Source organism: Neovison vison, chromosome 3 (assembly GCF_020171115.1).
Source record: "Neovison vison isolate M4711 chromosome 3, ASM_NN_V1, whole genome shotgun sequence".
NCBI classification, from domain to species: Eukaryota; Metazoa; Chordata; class Mammalia; order Carnivora; family Mustelidae; genus Neogale; species Neogale vison.
This window is the reverse complement of record NC_058093.1, coordinates 108,586,414-108,612,037: the sequence shown is the minus strand read 5'-3', so window position 1 is coordinate 108,612,037 and position 25,624 is coordinate 108,586,414. Positions and strand designations below refer to the sequence as shown.

The window sequence follows — 25,624 nt, the reverse complement described above, 5'->3', positions numbered from 1 at the left end:
ATAATTCCTGGAGGTAGAGGTGTGTGTGTTGGGGGGACACGGGGCAGGTAAGGGGGACTGAGGAAGAATTGCAGATGATGGTGTTACTACGAGTAAAATCTTAAAGATAGAAAATGATTAAAATGCAAAGCCATATGGCTGTGTGGAGCCAATGGTGCCATTGTGCTAGGTGCTATGGGTGAGTCAGGATAGTTTGTTGCTTGTTCGTTTTAACTTTTTTTTTTTTTTTAAGATTTTATCTATTCGTTTGAGAGAGAAAGAGAGAGAACAAGTGGGAGGGGAACATCAGAAGGAGAGGGAGAAGACAACTTACCACTGATCCAGGAGCCTGATATGGAATTCCATCCCAAGACCCTCGGACTGTGAACTGAGCAGAAGGCAGATGTTTAACTTACTGAGCCACTCAGGCAGCCCAGTCAGGGGGATTTTTATACAAGAGCATCTATGCACAGTGCCCTTGCTCTGGTAAACAAGCTCAGGGTTATATGTGTGGAATTAAAGTACATTTCACAAAATTGTACATGAAATGTAATAGTTTCTTAGGGCAGCCACACAAATTCCCCCAAGCTGAGAAACCTAAAACCAAGTAAAATTATTCTCTCATAGTCCTGGAAACCAGAAGTCCAACATCAAAATGTTGGCAGGGTGAGGCTCTCCCTGAAAGCTCTATTGAAGATTCCTTCCTTGACTCTTCCTTGTTACTGGAGGCTCCTGGAAATTCTTGGTGTTCTGTGGATCATAGCTGTGTCACTCCAGTCTCTGTCCTCATGTTTGTATGACGTTCCCTGTGTTTCCTGGTATTTTATCCTCTGTATTAGGACACCAGTCACTGGATTTATAGCTCTCTCTAATTCCAGGATGATCTCACTTCAAGGTCCTTAACTACTTACATCGACAAAGATCTTATTTATAAAGAAGATCACATTCTGAGGTTCCTGGTGGACCCAGAATGGAAGGGGGGGCACTATTTAGCTCATTACAAGTCTGTGCTTAAATTAAAAAGTGACCAAAAGAAGATACTTTAATTTTGTGGTCCCTACATACACTTCCACAGAGTAACTCGATTCCTCTAAAGCTTTATTTTTACTTATCTAGGTATTTATTTTTAAAGATTTTTTATGTATGTATTTAGAGAGAGAGAGAGAGAGAGAGCTCATGAGTGGGGGCAGAGGCAAAAGGAGAGGGAGAGAGAATCTCAAGCAGACTCTACTCTGCGTGCAGTGCCCAAAGCGAGGCTCTACACCGGGGCCCGATCTCGGGTCCGTGAAATCAGGACCTGAGCAGAAATCAGGAGTCAGAGGCTTAACTCCTCCTATGAATTTTTAAAACCAAGTGTATCTATTACAGACTCGTATGCATTCCAATAGACATTTTTTTCTCCCAAAAAAACTAATTTTGTCTTTAGTACAAATTAATCGACGCAGGTAATTATCCTTCCTTCTTAATTATCCTAACAAGTATCCTGCAGGAGCTCCTTATAAATTAGGGTTTCTCTTGGGGCGCCTGGGTTGCTCAGTTGGTTAAGCAACTGCCTTTGGCTCAGATCATGATGCCAGGGTCATGGAATCAAGCCTCATATCAGGCTCCTTGCTCGGCAGAGAGCCTGCTTCTCCCTCTCCCTCTGCCTGCTGCTCCACCTGCTTGTGCTCTCTCTCTCTCTCTCTCTATCAAATAAATAAATAAAATCTTTAAAAAAAAAAAAAGAAATGAAGGTTTCTTTACATGCTGCATTATTGCTCACACTAATGTCATATAGATTCCTAAAGATCTTGAATTTAAGACCACTGGGGGTTTAAAACCAAAATTTTATCTTTGGTCATTCTTTCATCATGCTTTATGTTTAAACTCAAAAAAAAAAAATGCTGGCCATCTCCTGAATTAACATGAGGTTAAGGATCATCCAACATCAATTAATATCACTACCCATTCTCTGGTTACACACACTCAAAACGTATTAAATTTCCTTAGTCTTCTTTTCTCCTGAGTTAATTATAATTTGCTTACGCTAAATTAATGGACCCTAGAAGCACATTGACCATATAATTTATCATCCAAACCAAAACATTTCTGAGAGCGAAAGGTGACACAATTAAAACTTGCAGGTGTAAGCTGGTGTAAACAAGAAATTTACCCTAGCAAATCCAGAAGGTGCACCAGCCCGTCCAGATTACCTTCTTTGTGCCCAACACAAGTCCTGCATTTCAGCCAAACAGATGGCATGTCTTTATTTTCTGGGCATATAAAGGATATTTTATATATTTTTTCCCAAAATTCAATCCTGAGACTTGTCACAATACCTACTCAGTTAATACTTGTTGAAAATGATATAGCAATTACAGCCAGCATTTATTAAATACCTACTGTGTGCCTGGACAAGGTATTTGCATTTGATTAATATATACTGTTGGGGGCTCAGAGAGCTTAAGATGTGACCAATAATTAGGGAAAGGGTCAGGATGGGGACAGAGATTCCTTAACTGCAAATCCTGTGTTCATTCCTTTGGTACCTCTTTTGAAATGTTCTTTAAGTCTCACTAGATAGAGATGGTTCTGAATTTGGTGTCTTAATCACCATCCAGACCTTTCTTGAGCTCCTATTCCTGTACCCTGTCCAGAATCTGTTACTTCCTCAGTATCTCCTGATCTCCTTTCTTTACATCCTATCTCCTACATCATTGTCCAGAACCTGCTGCTACTTCAGACTTTGGGTAACAACATGTTTGTCGGAAATGTTACTTGGAAATCTTTGTTGTGACAATATCTTTACTTAGAGGGAGGAGGTTAAAGAATCCATCTCAGGAGTAAAATAAATTGCAAAACATGCCTGTGCTTCTGGAAATCAAGCAAAAGTCAGTATTTTGACTGGCTAGCCGACCCATTTTGAGACGAGCAATCAATGCTCTGCTATTACCTAGCATTGCAAGAATGGATGTTAATGAATGTTTCCTCAGATTCTGGGCCTTCAGCAAGATGTTTGCCATAAGATGCTATCTCAACCAAGGCCCTAGCTTTGACTTTGAAACTATGCTGGCATGATTTTCCTGGGAACCGATTTAAACAAAGTATCAGTGACTAAAAATCTCCTCAGTGTTAAATCCCTGGCCCTCCAGGTGGTTTACCTTTTTTCCAGACCCACTTACACTGTGTCATTGCAAGAACGGCAGATGCTTCATTCATCCTGGGACCAAGTGGAGCAGCAGCGCCATGGCTGATGGGGGAAATGCTCGCCTATTCAGAGCCTCAAAGGTACCACTCATCTCTCACCAGCAGGCACCTAGTATGTCATGGCCTCGAGAACTGGCAAATGCCACTGGCCTAGAAAATATACTGGGAACACAAGCAGGACAGTGCTGACTGCATTTATCACCTTATGTTTGAAGGGGGAAAAAGTACCTTTTGGAAGTCTGATACAATCTTGGTCAACAATCCAGGTTGCTTCCGATAAAGATTCAGAGACTGTTCATTTGTATGCTTCTTATATTTCAGGGACACTGGGGTTCTACATAGATTGATACTTCAATGGATTCTTGTAACACTCAGAGGTAGGTTCTATAAACTTTTAGAGATGTGAACTTTAAGGCTCAGAGACATAAAGTGCTGCTCAGGGTTGACAATGATAGTAAGCAGCAGGGGTTCACACTCAGATTTGCCTCAATCCGAAATTCACGTTCCAAGTCTGTCCAAAGCAGAATTTTTTAGGGCACTCTTAAATTAAAAGAGACTCAAATGAATCAGTAATCCAGATCCAGTTTTAATAAAAAAAATCCACCTTCCCTGACGGATGGTAGCTACACTTGTAGTAATTACTGCATAACATACAGAGATCCCAAATCACTCTGTTGTATACCTAAGACTAATACAATGTTACATGTCAATTGTACTTAAGCTTTAAAACTAAATAAAATAAAATAAAATCTGTCTTCCCCCATTGCTGTCTTATCTGAATCCAATGAGTGCAGTCTCAACTACTGGCAGCACCATATCTAGTGTGGAATAAGCAGAGGTAGCTCTAAGTGGGAGAGAATTAATTCAGAGTCCACTCTATTAGTAACAGGTCTTCAAGAACTCTGATAAGTAGTGCCCAATTATGTCCAAAGCACATTAATTTATTTCCTTTGGCTTCTTTTTCATGTTTAAATAAGAAAATCACATAAGTCATTGAACAACAGGGCAACACATTCAACAAATCCTTAATATGCTCCTTCATCAGGGGTCATCTTGATTAGAGAAAACAAAGAATTAAAATCCTTTCTTTTTTTTTTTTTTTAAAGATTTTATTTATTTATTTGAGAGAGAGCAAAAGCAAGAGAGATCACAGAGGGAGCATGAGAGGCAGAAGCTGACCCACTGCTGAGCAGAGAAACCAATACAGGGCTCCATCCCAGGAACTGAGATCAGGACCTAAGACAAAGACAGATTGTAAACCAACTAAGCCACCCAGGCTCCCCAAGAATTATTATTATTTCAAAGAATCCTTGTGATTGCTACATTTTTAAAGTAAGGCAGCTTCCACATCTGTGTTAGCAAGCAGGTAGAACTTGTGTTGATTATGAATGAGTTGTGCAATGGGAAGGACATGAGCCTTGGGTTGATTAACTTTGTGAGCCCTCTGTTCTCATCTGTAAGTAGGGATGATCTCCCCTTTGTAGGGCTTATAAAAAGCTATCATCACAAATGTGGCTCACAGTAGACACTCAATATGTGTAGCTAGTGCTATTGTTTCTAATATGCTTGAAAGATGGTTTAGACAAAAATATACATATATACATATATCATTGTCTTTGTATCTGTATCTATACCTGATATCCCATCAACTAGTGCCTCTCTAACTTGGCCATCATGTCATTAAAGTACTATGCTCATTTTTTGTACCTCAATGAGACTTTGGCAATTAGCAACAAGACTTTACAGTAATATGGCATAATTTATGTATTACTACTGTTGTAACATCTATTTCCAACATCAAACTTTTAACACAGAGTAAGTGGAGCAAAAATCTAAATCTTCTAACACCTGGCATTGAGGTAAAATATTTGAAAGATCAGAAATTATAATTATGGAGAAATTAAGATAAAGCTTGGTAAAATTAAAAGATATATGATACTTATGTATGTGTATACATATACATACATATACACATACATATGTATCATATAATATATATAAATATATATACAGCACATATATTTAAATTTAATTAAAGATGGATGTACAAACATATATTTAAATCTAGAAGTGTATTTATATAATTTAAATCTATAAATTTATGTATACAATATATCTTTAAATACTAATATGTACGCATATGTACATATACACATATACATATCAATGCAATTTTTCAACTCTAGTTTAAATGACAGGATCACACTCTTAACACAGAAGTTTCACTCATATATTTACATGTAAATAAGGTCATCTATAAGGTTTCAAGTTTCTAGGAAAAAAAAATTTTACAGTGTTCTTATTGATTTTGCTAACTTAAATACCTGAAAAGTTTTTGGTGACTGTAGTTATTTTTAAAACTTCCTTTACCATGTTATAAGAAGAAAGATGTTGCATTTTCTTGCATGAAAATTTGGCTTTTCATTGCATGACACTGACAAAGCCATGTATTGAGCTGTCATTTAATTGTTTCAGTGTCATTTAATTGTTTGGCTTTTCATTGCATGACACTGACAAAGCCATGTATTGAGCTGTCATTTAATTGATTAAGTGACAAACCAATGTCAAAAGTGAAGGGGAACACATAACGCAGAATGAACAAAGGGTGTTTGGAGGAATCAGAATGAACAGGTTAGAATTTCCACCAAGGAAGGAGAAGCGGTGCTCCACGGCTTCTGGAGTGGCTGCCTCTCCCAGAGTCAGCTGACTAAGCGGTTGGTCATCACCAGTGAGCCACCTGCAGTGCACGTGGAGATGCCGCCTACAGCAGCAGTGCCAGCTATGTATGCATTTCTGGATATGGCTGGCACAGGGGCAGCCAGCTTGATGGAAGGGGGTTGAGTGACCGTCCTCCAAGCCAAGCCTGGCTGGCAAGCACAGGATCTTTCCTCAAATTATCTGTTCATCCAGGCGGCTTAGGATGCCCCTCCCAAGAGATGGCTCGGTGATGCCTCTGTATACACACATACCCTCCGAAATTCTCACATGTATAGAGCGCTCATGTAAACACGATGTCCGAACCACAGCATGACACCACAGAGAAATGTGCACTAGGTGCGGAACGGGAGGGGCAGCCTCGCCATAGAGTGGACCTGCCCCCTCGGAGTAAACACAGCCGTGTATGAGGGACCCCTCTTCCGACAGCGCACCCCTTTCTCAGACTCCTTCCCATTCACAGAAACTACCCCACACAGGCAGCCGGTGTGTCTGGAACATCCATTAACTCCTTCATGTTTATCAGCTCAGTCCTTATCTCATTCATTCCTTCCACTCTGTTTCATAGTTCACTCATGGGACTTTGGCTGCCGATGATTTCAGGGTGTCATAAAGGAGGACAGATAGGACAAAATGGTGGAAGAACCATTATGAGATCAAAATAACTGCTGGGGGGGAAAAAACACGACTCATAGCACCTTCTCTACTGACAAGTCAGAAGCTTCATACTCTGAAATACATGCCATCTGTGCATATTCTTCTATTGGGTACATTTACCGGCATTTATCTCACCTTTGACCAGGGATTTCTACATTCTACTCAGAAAGTTCCCTTAATTTATTGCATGCAGAATGTGCCTAACAGATGCTTGATATCCTAAATTACAATCAGATAAGACAGGATAGTAGGGGTCCATGATTCTCTGCTACAATTTTCTTTTTTTTTTTTTTTCCTGCAAGTGCATCTTTTCCACACAAAAAAACATCGATGATGTTCAGGCCAAAATAATTCCAGCCTGATATTTCTGACTCCCTCTATCTTCTTCCAATATTTATTTTTCTTTAATTTAAAAAATTCTTTTAAAGATGTTATTTATTTATCTGACAGAGAGAGAGAGAGAGATCACAAGCAGGCAGAGAGAGAGGGGAAGCAGGCTCCCTGCCGGGCAGAGAGCCCGATGCGGGGTTCGATCCCAGGACCCTGAGACTGAGCCGAAGAAAGAGGCTTACGGCTCTGAGCCACCCAGGCACCCCTCTTCTTCCAATATTTAAAAACAACATAAGACCAAAAGCCAAAACCAAAAACAAACAAGCAAACAAAACAAACAAACAAAAAAAACCACTTCCTTTTTTTTGTATAGACTTGTGAATTAATTTTCAAATAATTCTTTAGTCACCAAACTGGAGAATTATTTGATTATTTGTCAGGCTAGAGTGTAGACAAATCTAGTGGTACCATGCAGTTCCTTCTCTAGTTCAGACCGTTGCTCCAGCAGGAGCGGTGCCCTGGGTGACACGGCAGGGGAAAGATGCTCTCTCACATAAACAGTCACCATTGGCCAGGGATTTGAGGCACAAGATCAACTCCTGCTTACACTCACATTTTTCTGATTCTCTCTCCTTTGTCTTTTTAACATGAAGACAAACAGGATACTTACATGAATCGAAACCTGTGCTGACTAGATCACACTTTGGTCTTTACTATCAACTGTTATCCTTCTAATCATAAACTTAATGAAGCTTGCTTTCTTTTGGACTTTGTAAAGAACACTAGAGAGACTCTGTCTCCTCAAGGTCCCTGCCAGGCCTGGAATCCTTCCATCTGCCTAGAGCCAAGTAGGCACCCGGGGCTTCAGACGTTGGCCCAGAGCCTTTATCTTGAGGTGTCAGTAACTCCCCCAGGCTCTTCCTCTAGCTCTTCTGTCTGCTACCAGGACTCGCAGCTAATTGTTTTTAATGAGCCTGGGTGGGTAACTATCTTTGCCTATAACCACAAGGAGATCTTACCATCTCCACGGAGTATTTAGTTTATTGAAAAAAAAAAAAAACAAAACTGACTTATTAAGATTGTTTTCCATTTTGCATACAAAGCTCAAAAGAAAGAAAACTTACAGCCATTTTCCTCTGGGTATCTTCACCAAATGCATCATGTATACCTACCTTTAATAGTGATAATAATAACTAATCTTTATTTAGCTCTGTGTATAGTTTACACACTTTAACCCATTTACAGTTTGCACAGTGGCCCTCGGAGTAAGGTCCCTGACCAGCAGCACAGCATTAGTTGGGATTTTGTTGCAATGTAAATTCTCAACCCAATCCCAAATTTATTAGATTAGAAAATTGGCAGGTGGGGTCCTGCAATCTGTCCCTTAAGTTCTGTGGGGCATTTTGAGACACATTTATTTTTGATAATCTCTCCTTCACAGACCACATTAGGTAAAAACATTCATACACCCATTTTGCAGAAGAGGAAACTGAGCCTTCTATGGACTAAATCATTTATCAGAGTCATAGCATTTCTAGCTGTCAAACTTCAAAGACTGATATAATCTAAGGGAAAAAAAAAGAAAAGAAATCATGATAGTTAAAGACTAAATGAATAAAAGGTAGTTAATAGATTTCTTCCCCTCAGTCATTATACCTTGCTAAAATAATTCAATATATTCACACACACACACAAAATCTAATGTTCTACTGCATGTTAAAGTTGAGATATTAACTCTAATTTCTCCAAATTTAAGGTAGGTGTCTCCAAAACCTAACTGCTTTATATATATCTATATCTATATCTATATCTATATCTATATCTATATCTATATCTAAATCTATATATATATCAAGAATACACTTATAAGTCAAATTTCCCACAAACTGCTGAGGGTTTTAACAATAAGATTAATTTAATAGCAGTGCATGTAGAAGAATTAATTTTAACCAGATTATCCTTCATTTGATGATCAGCTGCTGAACCTCATCCCAATACAAATGCAACCAGTTTGTAGGAGACCGCAAACATCTGCTCTCCCCTAGAAAGTATCCGCATGAATATTAATCCTGAAGACTACATGTTGACTTCCTGTCCATGTGATGTGTTTAAATGCCACATGTGTAAATGTGTGAAAGTATTTACTCCTTGAAGAGGCTAGGCCCCATGTTGGGAAGTTCTCTGAGACATCTCGGCAAATTCTAACATTAAGAAGGGGAAACAGATGGGCATCATTGTGGAACTTTCACAGACTCATGTGGAGCCAGAGGGCTGGAGGGAAGCCTGCTGCTTCTGGGGTAAAGACCAGCTGTTGCTTGCACAATGCTGATTGGCCAGTTGTTCCTTCTTCCCTTTTCTGCAGAACCTCATCCAGCGATAAGAGAATCTAAGGTCAACAAAAATTGCATAGGACAAAACCATGGGGATGATTCATGGGAAATATCAAGTTTTGAGGGGGCCTTGTCTGTTTTAAGCTGGATCCCTAGTGAAGCTTAGGCTTTATTGCCAGGTACGTTTTATTACAATCCACAGGGCAGTCCATAAACCAAGTATTCCAAGCAGGGAAGTATAGAGGAATTGATGCAAAGGGCCTGGAAGTTTCTAGATACATCCCTGCTATGGATGGGGAGAATCATTATAATAAGGTTAAGTGATATTTTCAAGGTCACACAAGCAACCGGTGGTGCAACTGGGGTCTGATGCTAATCAAAGGCCTCTGCATTTCCCTCCCTCCTTGTTTCTATTGGTCTGGCACATAGTATTATCTCACTTTTGCACTGGTGGTCTTCATTAAGTCAGAGGCAAAATTCTAACTGGAGGCCAACTTCTGAACTGAGTTTTTAGTTATGACCAACTATGAAATAAATATTTACAATAAAACCTTATATGTATGTGAGAGAGAGCCAAGGAGAGAACTATTAACAAAATCTTGAAAAATATTTTTTAAAAGATTTTATTTATTTATTTGACTGAGAGAGAGAGAGAGAGATCACGAGTAGAGGCAGGCAGAGAGAGGGGGAAGCAGGCTCCCTGCTGAGCAGAGAGCCCGAAGCAGGGCTCGTTTCCAAAACCCTGAGATCATGACCTGAGCCGAAGGCAGAAGCTTAATCCACTGAGCCACCCAGGTGCCCCATTGAAAAATATTTTTGATTATATTCTTTTATGTGTGGTCTTTGTTATTTAACAACAACCTCCCCCCAAGAAAAGTTCCATCAAAACAAAGTAATTAGGGGGCGCATGGGTGGCTCAGTGGGTTAAGCCGCTGCCTTCGGCTCAGGTCATGATCTCAGGGTCCAGGGATTGAGTCCCATATCGGGCTCTCTGCTCAGCAGGGAGCCTGCTTCCTCCTCTCTCTCTGCCTGCCTCTCTGCCTACTTGTGATTTCTCTCTGTCAAATAAATAAATAAAATCTTAAAAAAAAACAACAAAGTAATTAACACAAAATGACCTACTTTCTTGATCTGTAGCTAATGAAGATATGTGCGTTCTAGTCGTTCACAATATCTAGCCAGTCTTGCTCTCCAGGTTTATCTCATAGAATTGACCAGGGAATCTTGCATCTAAATTTATTAATTCTGTATATCTCGGATACATCTTACACATCTTCTTTCAAGACTTTGTTTGTATTTTGTACATTCATCCTTTCAGATTTTGCTTACAACACTTATCCTGCGATGAATATTCCTTCCTTTCTATGACTTTCTCTTCCCCCCTTCCTACATTTGTTGGGTTTGTATTAGGTGCACAGCCTTCTGTAGTTGCTGGGAAGGCAATGTAACTTGAACACCTTGAGTCCCTGCCCTGTGGACTCCTATTTGCCCCTTGCACTCTTTACTCACCAGCACACTTCTCAAAGCTTCATGCTCCTGGAGGGTCACCAGTGCTGCTTGTACACACATACTCTGTCTCAGTGTCATTTACCTTCTCTTTGGTGGTTCTGCATATCCATGGAAGGGATTAGCCACACCTGAAGGCCCCTTTTTATGCCCAACACCAGCACACTGTTTGGCATATAGTGAGAGTTTAAAAGATATATGTTGATGGTCATGAGATTCTCACTTTCAGATTGTATTCTGAAATTAGGAGGCTTAAAATACTATATGAAGGAGTGATCAATACTCAGGATATTTTAGACCAAATTGGTAAAATAAATGTATATGAATCATAAATGTCAGAGAACATCTCCCAGAGTTCAGAAGTCACTCACGGATGAAATTAGGGGACTAATGAGCTAAATGTATAATCCATTGTTTCAATTGACCTCTGTGTGAGAAAAGTGTTGAGTAACATATGCAAGTGCTTTATATTAAGATAGATTCCATAAAGCCACAGGAAATTATAGACCACATTATCATACATGCCAAAGGATTCTAAAATAAAGAGAAAGATTCCTGATGTATTTGGGAAGAGGCAACATGATTTTACAGTTGTAAGCTGATTATCAATAACATACATATATTCAGAGGGGAGTGATGGGCTAGTGAGGGGATGGAATTTACCAGGTATTATTGGCCATGAGTGAGCAGGCTTACTGGCATGGAAATAGCATCATTGAAGGAAAAGAATCAAAGCCTCTAGTTGTTGTTAAAAGATTTGAAAGACCATTCTATAGGGGAGGAGGCAGACATTTTCATGACTTGTTGCATGAACAAACAACTGGGTTTCAATGCGTAAACACTTAAGGGAGGCAGATTTTGACTTTGTATACGTCAGTCTCTTCCAACTCTGTTCTGATGATCTGTTTTACTGAATCATGAACAGAAGACTTGGGCCAGAAAGCTAGTACTAAACCTCATTCTGACTACTGGCCACTGACTACAGAGCCACCAGCAGGAATAATCTGAAATTCATGATGTGTTAGGGATACCTTAAAGATAGAATGTGTTAGAGATACCTTCTCGGTATTGCATTGTCCATGAAGCTTTCCCCCAAGGTTCACGGTGCTGGTTCAGTCCAGATGGGACTTGGATTTCCAGTTAGCAGGTGATTTCCTCATTGGGCCAGAATGTGTCCTGATCCAGTTTGCACTAGCTGTTTGTCTGAGACAATTGAGTCTTGGGCATCTGGATGATTCAGTCAGTTAAGTGTCTGTCTTTGGTTCAGGTCATGATCCCAGGGTCCTGGGATCGAGTCCCACACTGGGCTCCCTATTTGGCAGAGAGCCTGTTTTCCCTCTTCCTCTGCCCACCACTCACCTTGCTTGTGCTCTCTCTGTTAAATGAATAAATAAAATGTTAAAAAAAGAATACTGGGTCTTCATTCTTAAGCCATCAACCACTGCCTAATCTGCTGATTTAGGTGCTTAGCCTTTATAAACAAACAGAGTCGGGTTTGCATCTTGGTCCATCACTTTACTACTTCTGTGGTTTGGATCAGGTTCCTTGGCCCTTCTAAATCTCAACTTTCACCCTTAAAATAGAAACAATTCATTAGGCTTATTTAGAAGGTGGTGGACAATATCTTCAGTAATCCTAACTGGGTACCTATTCATTTTTGAGTGCTGAATAGATTAGTTCCTTCATTGCATTAGGCCTCCTGAAATATAGACCCCAAAGGAATCAACCCTTTGAACATATTCTGAAATGCCATTATTTCATTCGTAGGTGCCATCCCTGCAAAGTTCCTTGTTTTAGTCATTACCTCAACTCTTTAAGCTTCTGGTCTCCCCAAGTTGTCTATATCACTGTGGTCCTTGCATCCCTTGTGAGGGAACATTCCCATATTATGGCATGAGGACTGATTTGACCATTTCAAAATATATGACCTGCATAGATCAGAGGCTGGTTGTGAATGCCTAACTAAATGAGGCTAGGAATAAGTGAGCAAACATGTAGGTAAAACAGCTCACTAATATCTTCACAATTAATACTGAGGGATCCACCAACAACAGATACTTGTTTAAAACCAGTAGCTAAGAGGGGTTCATTAGATTATCTCTGGAAAAGATCAGTAGGATAAGGTTTTTTTCTACAAGGATGAATAGAGCTTTAACATTGATAATAGGATTAAACTTGGAAAAAATAGGCAAATGATTAGAAGAAAGAGGAATTTGAAATATCTGGGATTCTTATAGATTAATTCTAGTTTTTATTTTCTGTCATCATCATAAATAAAACACAGTAAGAGAAGTGTAAAACACTGAAGTTTTTAGGTGACATTAAAGTCTGTAAGTAGGAGGGATTTAGAGTTGAATTAAAGAGTTTGATGAACACTTTCATATATGTGTAAAGCGGTCAGAAAAGGCAAATATTTTATCCAATATGCCTCAATAAAAAAGAATTTTATTTATAAACTAAACATGGTGGAGATGGGGGCCTGGAGACCAGGGGTAAGATGACTTTGGGGACTTTGATTTTGTCTTTTTTTTTTTTTTTTCAAAGATTTATTTATTTATTTGACAGACATCACAAGTAGGCAGAGAGGCAGGCAGAGAGAGGAGGAATCAGGCTCCCAGTTGAGCAGAGAGTCTGATGTGGGGCTCGATCCAAGGACCCAGGGATCATGAGGCCCCAACCCACTGAGTCACCTAGGCGCCCCTGATTTTGTCTTTTTTACACTGTGGGTTTCTGCAGGTGAAGTTCTTGGATGCAAAAAGGTAACAGAATTGTGATATATATCTTCTTTTATATCCAAGAAATGTGGTGAAGGGTGGTGGAATCTGGGAGCTATGACAGTGGAAATTAACTTCCAGATGAGTGAAATGAGCTTTTAGCATGGACTGGCAGAGCCTACCTTACGGGTTGAAGATATTTGCACTTGCTTCTTGTCCTGTCCTAGTAAGAACTTATTAAATACTTGTGAGTCCATTGCTGGAATATGCTGATACGCTTCTATAGCCAGCATGGGTATGGAAATTGCCACCAGAAAAGGATATTAAGGGACGCCTGGGTAGCTCAGTGGGTTAAGCCTCAGCCTTCAGCTCAGGTCATGATCTCAGGGCCCTGGAATCGAGCCCCACGTCGGGCTCTCTGCTCAGCAGGGAGCCTGCTTCCCCCCTCTCTCTCTGCCTGCCTCTCTGCCTACTTGTGATCTCTCTCAGTCTGTCAAATAAATAAATAAAATCTTTTTTTTTTTTAAAAAGGATATTGAAAATGAAACATATAATATTATTGAATCATCATATAAGGCTTTTGCACCCATAGCTAATGCACGTGGCACAGCTGATTTACCCAGAAACATGGTGGGCAGAGCAAAAGACCTCAAGAAAAAGAAAGTGAAAATTTCCCTGAAATTTTATAATAGATCAAAAGATGGAGACATTCTCTTAGGTGAGAAGAAAGGATCCTAACTGACTTGTACACAAACATGAGCAATGTGGATAAAGTGATCTAAAAATAGGAGACCATATATTAAAACACAAGCACAAGTGGCTGTCTTTGAAATTTCAGAGCGAAAAGTATCAGAAAAAAAAAAGGAAAGTGTCAAAACACAAAGAGGGCAATGCGTTTTTAGAACACTTACATGCTGTATGTGGAAAACCTAGGCAGATTCATTAAGGGTTCGAACACATACAGGAGGGAATCAGAACTGAAGCGGTAATTCATGCATATATTTGTGACAGTAAGTGTTTCTATAGGCCTATCTTTCCAAATGACTGGTAACGGGACTCTGGTCTGTGTAGATTTAATTAGAGGTTTCTTTGTTCCAAATATATTTATCCACCTTACCAAACATAGGCAAATGTTGCTGCTCAGAGTTAGAATCTTATATTTGTATTTTTGTGGCGTTTCTCAAGACAACCTGAAAAAGATTTTAAATCTGCTAAGGTTCTAAAATTGTCACAAAGTTTGTCACTGAGACCTTCACACCTGATTATTTAGTGAAGTGGAGAACTCTGGCCTGTTCATAAATCATGATTCATCTCTAAGCAGCTGCTTGGCGACCTCATTCATGAACATTCCATTCAGTGCCAGATCAGAAAGTCTTCAAATTGAATTTTTAGGGCATGAATATTTGATATTGTACATTGTATAGATAGGTATATTTCACGATTGTTACTCTGAATGAACTTTATAAAATAAAATAAATCTCTGGGGTACTGGTAAGTTGATATCTCAACCACAGCACGTCCTAAGTTGTATTGTTTGCTAACTCAATTTTAAAAAGCATTACAAACTCCATATTATCGAAAATTGAAGATCTTCAAAAGACCACATGAAAGTATCATTCAAAAGATTCTCTACTTCCAAGATACATCATCCCTAATTAATTCAGTACTTGATATTGATGTTTTTAAGTATTGATTTTTTTAATGAAAAGTTAAATAGAACAACTTAAAGAGTTTTATAAAAATCTCTTTGGGGGAGCCTGGGTGGCTCAGTGAGTTAAGCCTCTGCGTTTGGCTCAGGTCATGATTTCAGAGTCCTGGGATCGAGCCCCGAGTCGGGCTCTCTGCTCAGCAGGGAGCCTGCTTCCCAGCCCCCGCCCCCGCCTCTCTGCCTACTTGTCATCACTCTCTTTGTCAAATAAATAAGTAAAATCTTAAAAGAAAAAAAAATCTCTTGTTTGGCCATTGTTCTCATCTTTTTTATCAGGGTTAATTCTGGTAAATCTATAATCTCCCTTCTAATTTTAAATTTTAAAATAAAAATCAAAATGAATAAATAAAATTTCTCAAGATAATCTATTCATCCAGCAACATAATCTTGTGGAAATAATAATGAATATTGACCACAAGTCAGATTTTATGTATGTCTATGAAGTATTTGGTAAAACACTCAGTCTGTTTGATGGCCATGCAGTTTCAGTTTGAGCCCCATCCATTTGCTATAGAAATAGTTCGATGTAATTACTGTATTCTCACTCATACTTTAGCAACATGTGAATAAAACAAAACTTAACAGTGGGTCCAAATAAAGTTTACATTTAAAGTAAGAGAAGTAAATCAATTTCGTGAAACTTTAAAACCAATCAAGTGCAATAAGGGAGAAATAGAAAATACAGTTTTGCAATCATGTATATTTAGAAATAAATCTTAGTTCTGTATTCTAGCACCCCCAGTATGATCTTGGGTTAGTCTCTGTGAGTTTCAAGCCTCTATATACTATCTACAAGATGTTTAGGAGATAAAGCAATACTGACTGAAAAGTAAGGGATGAAAAGGACATTCCATACAAAAGGAAAGCAGAAGAAAGCTGGAGTAGCTATACTCAATCAAACAAAACAGATTTTAGAATAAAGACTGTGATAAAAGAAAAAGAGGGCAGTACATGAGGGTAAAAGACTCAAAAGAAGGAGATATAACAAATATCTATGCACCGTGCATAGGAACACTAAATATACAAAGCAGATACTAATAGACTTAAAGGTAGAAATTGACAGCAATATAGTAATAGTAGGAGACTTTAGTCCTCCACTTACATCAATGGATAGATTATTCAGACAGAAAATCAATAAGGAAACACCAGTCCTAAATGGCACATTAGACCAGAAGGACTTAACAGGTATAGCTAGAACATTCCATTTGAAAGCAGCAGTCTCAAATGAACATGGAATATTCTCCAGGGTATAACCACATGTGAAGTCTCAAGAACATCTCAGTAAATTCAAGAAAACTGAAGTCATATCAAACATCTTTTCTGACAACAGTGGTATGAAACTAGAAATCAATTTAAGGGGCATCAGGATGGTTCCGTTGGTTAAGCATGTTACTCTTGATTTCAGCTCAGGTCATAATCCCAGGGTCATGGGATCCAGTCTTGAGTCAGTCTCCATGCTCAGCATGGAGTCTGCTTGTTGTCCCTCTCCCTCTGATCCTCCCCACAACCCCTCACTTGCAAGCTTTCTCAAATAAATAAATAAATAAATAAATTTAAAAAATCAATTACAAGAAGAAAACTAGAAAAGCTACAAATGCATGGAGATTAAACAACATGTTAGTGAACTACTACTGGATCATGAAGGAAATCAAAGGAGGAAAAGAAAATCTAGGGACAAATGAAAACAGAAATATGATATACCAAAATCTATGGGATGCAGCAACAGCAATTCTAAGAGAGGAGTTCATAGCAATAAGGCCTCTCTCAAGAAACAAAGAAATCTCAAATAAAAAATTCAACTTGACATCTAAAGGAATTGGAAAAAAAATAAACAAATTTCAAAATTAGTAGAAAAAAGGAAAATGATAAATATTGGAGTGGAAATAAGAGAAATAAAAACAAAACAAAACACAACAAAGAAGCAAACAAAACCCTCAAAACAGTAGAAAACATCAATGAAACTAGAAACTGATTCTTTAAGAAGAAAAACGAAACTGAAAAAACCTTTAGCTAGACTCACCACAGAAAGAAAAAAAGAGGACTCAAATAAAATTGGAAATGAAGGAGAAGTTACAACTCATACCATAGAAATAAAAGGGACTATATAAAACAAAAAACAAAAAAAAAACAAAAAACAAAACAGAAACAAAAGCCTACTACCAACAATTGTCTGCCAACAAATTGGACAACTAAGTAGAAATGGTTAAATTCCTAGAATTTCATCCAGCACTGAATCATGAGAAACAGAAAATCTCAACAGATCAGCTACTAATAAGGTTAAATCAGCAATCAAAAAGTTCCAACAAACAGAAGTCCAGGACTAGATAGCTTCATTGGTTAATTCTACCAGTTAAAGAGTTAATACCTATTCTCAAACTTCCAAAAAAGTAAAGAGGAGGGACTGCTTCCAAACTCACTTTATGAGGCCAGCATTACCCTGGTACCAAAACTGGACAATGAGGATATAAAAAAGAAAATTACAGGCCAATATCCCAATGAACATTGATGAAAAAATCCTCAACAACATATTAGCAAACCGAATATAACAATCCATTAAAAGAGTCATACAACATTACCAAGTAGGATTTATCACAGGGATGCAAGATTCACCATCTACAAATAAATCAGTGTGATACACCACATTAACAGAAGTGAAATCTAGACATCATATGATCATCTCAATAGATTCAGAAAAAGGAGTTGATGAAATTAAACATCCATTAATGAAAAACCCTAAGCAAAGAGGTATAGTGGGAAGGAACTTCAACATAATAAAGGTCATATGTGACAAACCCACAGCTAATATCACTTTCAACAGTGTAAAACTGAAAAATTTTCCTCCTAAGGATGTCCACTTTCCCCATTTTCATTTAACATAGTATTGCAAATCATAGGCATAACAATTATGTGCAAAAATATGTTGTGATTCTATACACTGATAACAAAGTATCAGAAAAAAAATATTCCATTTACAATTGCATCAGAAAAAACAAAATACCTAGTAATAAATTTAATGTAAGAAGTGAAAGACTCGTATACTTAAAAAGTAAGACCTTGATGAAAGAAATTGAAGACAGAAAGAAATAGAAAGATATTTCATGCTTATGGATTTGAAGAATCGCTATTGTTAAAATGTCCAGACCACCCAAGGCAGTCTACATATTCAGTGAAATCCCTATCAAAATTCCAATGGCATTTTTCATAGATGTAGAAAAAATAATTCTAAAATTTCTATGGAAACACAAAGACCCCAAATAGCCAAAACAATCTTGAGAAGGAGAAAAACTGGAGGCATCATGCTTCTTGATTTCAAACCATACTACAAAGCTATAGTAATCAAGAATGGCATAGCATTGGCATAAAAACAGACACATAGATCAGTGGGACAAAATAGAGAGCCCAGAGATAAAACCACACATATATGGTTAACTAATTTATGACCAAAGAGGCAAAATATACAATGGAGAAAAGACTGTCTTCAGCAAATGGTGCTGGGAGAACTAGAGAGCTACATGCAAAAGAATGAAACTGGATGACTATCTTATAATATACATATATATTAATTTAAAATAGATTAAAGGCTTGAGTGTGAGACCTGAATCCATAAAAATCCTAGAAGAAAACATGAATTTTAAGTTCTTTGACATCAGTTGTATATATATTTTGGATCAGTGCAACAAAAGCAAAAATAAACAAATGGGACATTAAACTAAAAAGCTTCTGCACAGGAAAGGAAACCATTAACAAAACCAAAAAGCAACCTACTGAATGGGAGAAAGTATTTGGAAATCATATATCTGATAAAGGGCTAATATCCAAAATATATAGAGAACTCATACAACTAAATGAGAACAATAAAAACAATTTGATTAAAACATGGGTAGGAAATCTGAATGAACACTTTTCCAAAGAAGACATACAGATGGCCAACAGGCACATGAAAAGATGATGAACAACATTAATCATCAAGGAAATGCAAATCAAAACCACAATAAGCTATCACTTACACTTTTCAGAGTGATTACCAAAAAGACAAGAAACAAGAGAACAAGTGACCCTCATGAACTGTTGCTGAAAATCCAAACTGGTGCAGCCACTATAGAAAACAGCATGGAAATGCCTCAAAAGAAATTAAAAATAGAATTACCATATGGTCCTGCAATTCCACTACTGGATATCTATCCAAAAAACCAGAAATGTTAATTCAAAAAGATATGGACCCCTCTGTTCATTGCAGCATTATTTGTAATAGCAAAGGTATGCTAACAACCTAAGTGTCCGTCAGTGGATGAATGGACAAAGAAGATGTGGCACGCACACACGTGCATGTGCACACACACACACACACACACAGATAATACTCAGCCACAAAAAAGGATGAAATCTCCTCATTTGCAACAACATGGATGGCCCATGAGAGTATCAGATTAAGTAGTATACGTCAGTTATAGGACGACAAATACCACATGCTTACCATGTGGAATTTAAAAAACATAGCAAACAAACAAAATCTTGACTCTTAGGAACTGAGAAAAGATTGGTCTTGCCAGAAGGGAGGGAGTTGGGGTATGGACAAAATGGGTGAGGAGATCAAAAAGTAGAGTCTTCCAATTAAGAAATAAAGAAATCATTCTGACTGGTGTGAGGTGATCACTCTGGAAAACAGCATGGAGGTTCTTCAAAATGTTGAAAATAGAACTGCCCTATGACCCAGCAATTGCACTACTGGGAATTTACCCTAAAGATACAAACGTAGTGATCCAAAGGGGCACGTGCACCCGAATGTTTATAGCAGCAATGTCCACAATAGCCAAACTATGGAAAGAACCTAGATGTCCATCAACAGATGAATGGATCAAGAAGATGTGGTATATATACACAATGGAATACTATGCAGCCATCAAAAGAAACGAAATCTTGCCATTTGCGACAACATGGATGGAACTAGAGCGTATCATGCTTAGCGAAATAAGTCAAGCGGAGAAAGACAACTATCATATGATCTCCCTGATATGAGGGAGTGGTGATGCAACATGGGGGCTTAAGTGGTTAGGAGAAGAATCCATGAAACAAGATGGGATAGGGAGGGAGACAAACCATAAGTGACTCTTAATCTCACGAAACAAACTGTGGGTTGCTGGGGGGAGGGGGGTTGGGAGAAGGGGGGTAGGGTTATGGACATTGGGGAGGGTATGTGCTTTTGGGTAAATTGGAAGGGGAGATGAACCATGAGAGACTATGGACTCTGAAAAACAATCTGAGGGGTTTGAAGTGGTGGGGGGGGTGGGAGGTTCGGGTACCAGGTGGTGGGTATTATAGAGGGCACAGCTTGCATGGAGCACTGGGTGTGGTGAAAAAATAATGAATACTGTTTTTCTGAAAATAAATAAATTGGAAAAAAAAAAGAAATAAAGAAATCACAGGGATGTAATGTACGACATAGAGAATACAGACAATAATATCCTACGGACAATAGTATTGTATAGTGACAGAAGGTAACTGGACTTTTTGTGATAACCATTTTGCAATTTAGACAAATGTTGAATCATATGTTGTATACCTGAAATGACTATGATATTGCATATCGGTTATACCTTAATAAAAATATTTAGACAAAATAATTCAAAACTTCAATTCATTCTGAAAAACAACCAGTTTTGATTGAAAAGGTCAAAGAAAGTAAATAACCCCACATCTATTTGTCCCTCTCAAGTCAAAATAAAACCTTAAAATTGTTCTTCAAAATGGAAGGTGTGCTTATTTTTCATTTCAAACTAAAAACAAGACAAAAGAAAACAAAAAATCTGTAAAAATTTATGGAGGCTTCAAAATTGAGTGAAATAATGGAATGGTCCCCTGAAGCCCTATTTAGAAAAACTTTTTATTTATTTAAGTAATTTCTACCCTCAATGTGGGCCTCAAACTCACAATCCCGAGATCGAGGGTCATATGCTATTGTGACTGAGCCAGGCAGGTACCCCTTAAAACCCAATTTTTAAAATGTAGAAAATCCATATTCCTTATAAATGTTACAACTTAATATACAGGCAACCTAGAATAAACATGATAATAATAGTATTCTCAAGATTCAATCTACCATAACTAATCTCAATCCTAACTTCACTATTATTTTCAATTAGCAATATTGATGAGTAGACAATTATCAAATAGCAATGAACATAAAATAGAAATCTGTTTCCAGGGGTGCCTGGGTGGCTCAGTGGGTTAAAACCTCTGCCTTCAGCTCAGGTCATGATCTCAGGGTCCTGGGATCGAGCCCCACATCCGGCTCTCTGCTCAGCGGGGAGCCTGCTTCCCCCTCCCCACCTCTTTCTGCCTGCCTCTCTGCCTACTTGTGATCTCTGTCAAATAAATTTAAAAAAAAAAAAAGAAAAGAAATCTGTTTCCAACCAAAGTAGGGCCAACACAGAAAAGCATAGACAATAGCAGTTTGGAACCATACTTAGCATTAATTTAAAGGGGGAAACAAGTAGGGAGAATATGAGAAAGACAGATTAGTCTATCAACTGCCACATCTTCACATAGTATATACATTTAGAAAAAAATAAATATTTGGAGATGTTTTTCCCATAAATTGTAAGTAACATAAAGAAACACATTATTTCATTTAGTTTCTGAAGCCTCCTCCAGATGCCTCTTGCTCAGTGTCTCTGCCTCCCTTTCTAACCTCAGTCTGGGGACAGCCTTTCACTATACCTGAAGGTCAAGAGTTTAGACCTTGGGGTGGGGAGGAAATTTCTTTTTCACAACTTGGAGCACACTGTCCTTCACTTCCTAGGTGATATAATTTATAATGACGAAATGATTCTACGTTTTGCATTTGTCTTGTCTTTTTAAACCTTTTAATTGTTTTCAAATCTTGAATAGAGGCTGTTGAGCACAGTGGCTATAACATCAGACCAGACTACAGATTCACAGGCTGAGATTTTACAAATTTTTCAACGTCGATTGCATTATATAACTGAGCTTGCTGGGTCACTAGAGGGTACGTGAAGTGTTTGATACATAATGAACAGGTGAGTGAATAAATACATGTTCAATAAATCAATACATTCTCATTAAAAATCAGACCCATACAGTATCCTTCTGTTTTTATAGATGAAGAATTGAGACCTGCTCAACGAGTTACTCAGGTTACCAGAAGAGGAGGAAAACACTTTTTTTTTTTTTTCCAACAGGCATCCTAATTTCCCTTGGAACTGGAACCATGCTGGAAGGAGGACTCATAGACCATCTAATTATTTCTGAATGGGCACTCCACAGTTATTAAGCTACCAACAATCTGAGTAGAGGAAAATGATAGAAATGCTCACTGGTTACCATTATTATATCTCAGATTCATTCACTGGAAGAGAAAAGATGTCCTACCCAGATGCTGTCTTCTTGCTTGTACTGTTTCCAGTTGCGTCCTGTGTCACTGAACATCAGGCTGTAACTCGTCACCCAGTCAGAGCTTCCGTATCTTCCCTGTGTGGCCACTGCTGTAATCTCCACTCTGTTTCCCAGGTCCATCTGGAGCCACTGTTGAGCATTGGAATCTGCTGGGGACCAACCGCCAGTTCCTGGAAGAAGATCAGAGAGAGAGTTGTAGTAACATTCCCCATGGCTGCAACTTCCAGCTCTCAAAGAGAAAGAAATGGTGTGCCGCTAAGATGTCTTTACCCCCCAAAGTGCCCTGCTTGTCCTTGCAGGGCCTGATTTCCATTCTCCTCTTCCACACCATTCCCTTTCATGGTTTAAGATTCATCTTGAACCCATGCTGTCCCTTCCATAATTCTTCCTGTCTTTCCTCGGGCATTAGTTTCTATTTTTTGGATTCCTAGTACAATCGGTACTACTTACTTATTTTTATTCTCTTACAACCTTAATCTTATAACATGCTTTCTATCCTTTGCTTAATGGAGAGCTCCTTCCTTCCTTCTTTTCTCCACTCTTTTATCCCTCCCTCTACCAAGGCCCAGATATTTTTGCTGTGGACACAAAGATGAAAGATCTTTGACTATATCTTTGACTCTGTCCCATCCATGCAACTGATGTTCTCTGAGCACCTGGAGCATTCTGGATACTGAAGAAAGACATGCAAACAAAAATGTGCAATTTGATGTGATAGGAAGCCTTATAAAAGGCAAACACAAGGTACAATAGGAGCTCAGAGGACAGAATATCTCTGTAGGTGACAGAAAGAGAGATAGTGAAATGAGATAGTGATGATGAGACAGTACAGCTGAAGCCCGAAGCAAGTATGACCATACTGCAGGCAAACAAGGTTAAAGAGAGAAAACGTTGGAGAGATCAAACAGGGCCAAGGGAACAGCATGCACAAAATATCAGGGGACATGAGACAGTGTGCCGTGTTTCTGGATCTACACGGGATTCAGTATACTTGACACACAAAAGCATTCTTACATGGGGACAAAGACTCCGGGCCTTAAAAATCCATTATTTGATATACTGGAACTCTGCAAAAGATCAATATTAGCTCTTGCAACTTTGGAAGACTTGTTGGAAGACTTGCGGCCTCAGTCTTCTCTAATTGTTTCACATGCTAATAATGAGGTCAATAATCATTTTTACTGACCCAAGAGTTAACAAATCTTCCAAATCCTGAGTGGAATCCTGGAAAGGCAGAATAGTGTATGCCGTGGGTGGAGATGAGAAGGAAACAACACTTCTGTGAAGCACCTTGCTCAGCGTATCAAGCTGGTGAGTTAATTACATTTTCAATTTAGAGGACTTAATCAATAAATCCCTTTTGATTTCAACCTATGTCATTTAAAATCATTTTAGTAATGTCCTAGTCTACTTTCTCACGATCTCAGAAGGAATCAATGGGACTTCTTCCTGGTAATCGGGAACTTTTCTGAGCCCTGGCTCCCTGGTGTAGACAGCCCATCATTGATGGAAGCAGACATGTAGGCACAGGAGATGGAGGACATGAGGTGAACCCTACTTTAGTCATAGGCACATCCTGCAAGGTATGTGTTGATTCTCTCTTAATAGCAACTGCTATTAAGCTTTGGTTTGATTTTTTTTTTTTTTCACTTTCCTGAGAAGACTGAAATGCAGGGAAAGGAAGAGATGGAACATGCTCAGCACCTATTATGGAATGTATTTTATTAAGTGTTTTGCAAGACACAGAGACAGTGGCAGATATGGCTGATTTCCCTGATATCCATTTCTCTTCTTCTCGGGTGGGTATGAAGCTTAATTTCATTTTCAGCTCTCTATCCTATTATACTTATAGCCACAGAGAGAAGTTCTCTCTAACCAAGATAGGAGTAGGAGGAAGACATGCCACTTAGAAGCCAACTGGTCTCTTCCCCACTTGTTTCCCCTTCTATGACTGATGGCTGCAGCAGGCACCAAGGCCTGAGGTGATGGCAAAACAACAATATGGAAAGATCTTGGTTTCCCATATCATCACATGAAGGAAAGCATCTGTCTACTTGAATACCTGCCCCAAATAATAATATGAATAAGAACTAAGCACCTATGTTGCTCAAGACATTGTGGATTAGAACTTTTTTGATACTGCAATTCAACCTACTTTAAAACATACATAATATCCTGTAAGATAAATAGCGCAATTGCCAGTATATGGTTCAGGAAACTGAGATCCAGCAAGTTTGGAACACCTGACAGTTGGGATTCAAGCATTGCTCTTTGAGACTATTATGTAGCAGAAAAAAAAAAAAAAAGTTTCAGAAAAAAATTTTTTTCAGCAGAAAAACAAACAAACAAAAAAACCAAAACAAAACCCAGGAAATCAATACAGAAGAAAGGCATAGGGAGGAGGCATTTGAGCAGAGATTCTGACATGCCAGACCCGGAAGTACATTTTTGTCTAACAGCTCTGTGTTTACTAACTTGTCCACAATTCCCAGCCCTGACTACCTTCTCTCAACTTCTCACAACTGACAGAGAGGCTTAAGAAGAGCATTTACATTTCAAAAAAATAAAAATAAAATTTTAAAGTCCAAAACAATTTTGAGCCTATTCTTTATTTCCATTCAATTTCTCCTCCTGCTCATTTCATGGGGTCTCTTTCTTCTTAAGTGAAAAAAACGCAAGTTTGTATAAACTATATATCATGTGTTAAAACGTGATCGAAGAGAAATTTGTATGGTGATTTCTTCTGAGTGATGAAACTATGAGTGATTTCATCCTTTTATGCTTTTTGCCTATAACATATTTTCTATTATCAGTATGTCTTTCTTACTTAAATGGAGACTCGCATTATTCATATTTATGTGGTTTATTGCCTAAAGAATACGTACAGCAATTGAACAGCTGGTGACAACTTGTGACTTTTTATGTGATCATCACTATTTTTGAAATCAAAATCCTCAGACCTTAACTATTCTTCTTTTATCCTCAATTATCAGCAGCCAGACCTGTTTTAGGATTTTTTTCTTCATTTTTTATGTTTTAGGATTTTTTTCTTCATTTATTCTAATTATTATCATCCTCATATATAT

At 38.3% G+C, this 25,624-nt stretch overlaps 1 protein-coding gene across 2 annotated transcripts in view; it reads right to left on the bottom strand.

Moving 5' to 3' along the window:
• CNTNAP5 (contactin associated protein family member 5) overlaps window positions 1-25,624 on the bottom strand; it is an 858,994-nt gene that overhangs the window by 635,338 nt on the left and 198,032 nt on the right. For both annotated transcript variants that reach the window (XM_044242676.1, XM_044242675.1), the window contains one exon: window positions 22,515-22,708. In XM_044242676.1, the coding sequence (XP_044098611.1) occupies window positions 22,515-22,708 (194 nt within the window). The remainder of the gene's footprint in view (window positions 1-22,514; window positions 22,709-25,624) is intronic.